Here is a 3,535-nt window from a genome sequence, read left to right as displayed (position 1 = left end):
TGGAATATTTTTCTTTATGGGACTTTTGTGCTTTCAAATTGCAAAGAAAAGTGCATGCCCACATATTCTAGTGATTGTTCTTTGCATATCCTTGTGACATTATATTATTAATCTCACATTAAATTGCTTTTATCCTTTTCTTTTCTTTCCTTTCCCTTTTTTTTTTTTTACCACAACACTCATAATAATCATCATGTTTTTGGTGAAATTCTCCACTTGAAGGAATAAAGCTTTACATATATGTCTTATTAGTTATTATACATGACATGTTGATTGATGATAACTGATGATAAGGCTAATTTGTGCTTAGCTATGACTTAAACCCAATAATAACCCCTTTATAGAACAATAATTTTTTTTTGTTTGGTGGGGGTGGATGGGTTTGAAAATTCAAATTGTTAGGATAGTCTAAGAAATGAAGACTTGTTCAATGTGTTGAACAGACACATGCTTTTATTGGTGTGGGTGTTGATTTGATAAGAGGGTGCATCTTTATCTCTTTGACATTGCTTGATTAGCTATGTTTCTTCTATAGCACACTTCATTTATATAGAATAAATATGAGGAAGCTCATTATGGGTCCAAAAATCTAATCCTAGATTCCTTGATTCCTCCATCCCTACAAGGAACAAAAAGAATCTGCCAATTGCATTAAAGACACACCCCTTCTTCATTAAAAAGAAAAAAAAAAGGTTGTTAAAAAGGGGAAATCAAATTTGAAGGAAAAGAAAGATTGATTAGTTAAGGTTTACACTTTAATCACACCAACACAAGAGAAATGTAATTATTTTTTTCATGATAATAATTTCACCCCCACCAATTATTGTCATCGTTTTTTCAATTTATTTTTTCAAAATTACATATTTATTTAATTCTCATTTTTTACCTGAAAGTTGCACCCATTATTCATCATGGTGGGGTCTAGCCAATTCTATGGGGGAATCTCCCATAGAGAAAGAGAGGGGAAGTGGGAAAACAGCAAGATAAAAACAAACCTTACACTTTTCCTCTTTTCTCTCCTTTTAAGACTCAAATATTGAGCTGTTTTCCTTTCTTTGTTTTTCCTGTATCAGAGATTCTTACTGTATTTTTTTATTTAAAATTATTTTGTTTACATTATAAAAAATTTGAATGATTCAGTTTGAAAATATGTGATTATCTCTTCTAATAGGATTTTTCTAAATCCAAATTCGAAACTATTAAAAAACAAATCATTTATACTACATATATATAAAAAATTAAATACCAAATTAGTTATTCATGTATAATACATATTAAAACACAAAATACATATTGAAAATAAGTTAAATAATACATGTTACGGCCTGATCCAAACATCACGCGGGTCGACCCGACCTATAAGCCATCCGACCTGAACGGTCGGGTACGAGGCTCTTAACCACCAACCTGGACACGCGTCCTTGACAACTCTCTACTACAGTTGTACGAGGAAACTTCGAGGAAGGTGGGTCTGCCCTTGCAGGACCCACCCCTGACACGATATATATGGGGAGGGTCCTACCCCTTCCCCAGGTACGTCACATACCATTATTCCCACTTTTCGCTTGCACACCTGACTAACTAGAGCGTCGGAGTGTCTTTGTAGGTGACACCCCCCTCTCTACATGAAGAGCTCGGGACGTCGGCTACTCCTCATCCAGCCCAGCAATCCGGAATCAGGCGATACCCCATCTCATCAACCGTAGTACCACCCCGAACCATCCGATACCCGAGCTACCGAACAATACATATATTTATATCAAATACATATTAGCTAATTTTTTGTATATATTTAATATTTTTTTATAGCCAATAAACGGGCCTATCTACTATTTGACAATTTGGCATGCGTAAAAAATAGTTAAAATTCAAAAAATAAGAGGAAAAAAATAAAAAATAAAATGAAAAAAGAAGAAGAGAAAAGTGTGTATGAAAATGGAATGAGTGAGGGAAGAGAAAGAGGTGATGGCATATATTCCGCCAACATAACCCCACTCATGCTTCCTGATATGAGAATGAGATCATGGGACATAACAGCTACTCCAATTTATATATAAGATCATATAGGATTCATACATAGCTAAAAAAGGATTCATTCATTCATTGAAAACTGAAAAGTCTCTCTTGTGTTTGCTTACATTACATGCTACAGTGTAACTCTTTCTTTCCTAAAAGAAGCAACAAACAATGGAAAATGTGCAAAGTAGCATGCACTTGGTTCTCTCAACTGATGCAAAGCCAAGGCTCAAATGGACTCCTGAACTTCACCAAAGATTCATTGAGGCAATTAATCAGCTTGGAGGTTCAGAAAGTGAGTGTATACTATATAGTACAAACTATAAAACAATACCTTTCTATTTTAGTATTTTTGAGATTATAATTTTCTGTGCATGTGGCAGAAGCAACACCAAAGAGTCTTATGAGGGTGATGGGGATTCCTGGACTCACTTTGTACCATCTCAAGAGCCATTTACAGGCATTTCCCTTTCTTCTTCTTGCTTTCACTCATTCCAAATATCATGGACTTCTTTTCTTTTACCAACATATTTTCTCTGTTTTTCTGCTCATTGCAGAAATATAGACTTGGGAAAAGCCAACCCCAACTTGAAATCTGTTCTGGCAACAACAAACATGAAGGTAACTTGGTTATGGTTTCTCACTTATTATAACTTGTTCCCATGAATGATCATTTTTCCCATTTGGAGCAGATTGCAGAGAAATGAAGAACAGTGAAGGTCCTTGTAGCAGCAGGGAAGAAAGTATTGGGACACAGAATGAGATGACTGAGTAATAATTATAATAGTTAGAAAATTGATCAAACTAGTTGAATGCTTTTGTAATTGGTATTAAAAATTTCATTGATCAAATGTTGTGTTCAACAGAAGCATGCAAATTGCTGAGGCTCTCCAAATGCAAATGGAAGTGCAGAAGAAACTTTATGAGCAAATTGAGGTAGGTAGCTAAATTAAAATTGAAGCATAACAAGGATATGTTAAAGATCAATTTGGATAATGATTTTTCAGGTGCAGAGACATTTGCAGCTTAAGATTGAAGCACAAGGGAAGTACTTGCAATCAGTACTACACAAGGCACAAGAAACACTTGCAGGAATGATCAACAATGGCAGCCCGGGATCTCCTCCGATTTCGGAACTGACAGAAACAAGAGGAGGGATCAGTTGGAGCTGTGGGCAGAGGAAACAGAACAGAGGAACCATGTGTTCACTTGAAATTGAAAGTTCTTTGACATCTTCTGAAAGCTCAATGGATCAAAGGCCTAATAGTACTAACACTACTAATACTGCTTCACTTGAATTGTTGCCACTCTTCAAAGAATCTAAGGAACAGGAAGATGAATCTATTATTGGTAGAAAGAGGAGTTCAAGCTGCTGTGTTGATCAGCCATCAAAGATGAGCAGATCTGAATTAGTGTCAGATATCATTGACTTGAATTCAGAACAAATAGATTTAAATTGCAGTTCAAGCTTCTGGGAACAATGAGCATCACATATAAAAGAAGAAGAAAATATTTGTTT

The 3,535-nt window shown here is 35.2% G+C and overlaps 1 protein-coding gene across 2 annotated transcripts; it reads left to right on the top strand.

The window, feature by feature from the left end:
- LOC107631867 (myb family transcription factor PHL8) lies at nucleotides 1,976-3,535 on the top strand. Of its 2 annotated transcripts, none has more exons than XM_016335438.2 (6): nucleotides 1,976-2,311; nucleotides 2,400-2,476; nucleotides 2,574-2,637; nucleotides 2,709-2,787; nucleotides 2,883-2,952; nucleotides 3,024-3,535. In XM_016335438.2, the coding sequence occupies exons 1-6, from the start codon at nucleotides 2,188-2,190 to the stop codon at nucleotides 3,498-3,500; spliced, it is 891 nt and encodes a 296-aa protein (XP_016190924.1). In that variant the 5' UTR covers nucleotides 1,976-2,187; the 3' UTR covers nucleotides 3,501-3,535. The 2 variants fall into 2 exon arrangements, with proteins under 2 accessions (XP_016190924.1, XP_016190925.1); XM_016335439.2 differs by having other exon boundaries at nucleotides 2,053-2,311; nucleotides 3,030-3,535.

The sequence above is a fragment of the Arachis ipaensis genome, chromosome B03 (genome assembly GCF_000816755.2).
Source record: "Arachis ipaensis cultivar K30076 chromosome B03, Araip1.1, whole genome shotgun sequence".
Lineage (NCBI taxonomy): Eukaryota > Viridiplantae > Streptophyta > Magnoliopsida > Fabales > Fabaceae > Arachis > Arachis ipaensis.
Note: the sequence above shows the minus strand (reverse complement) of the source record. Positions and strands in the feature narration are given on the sequence as shown.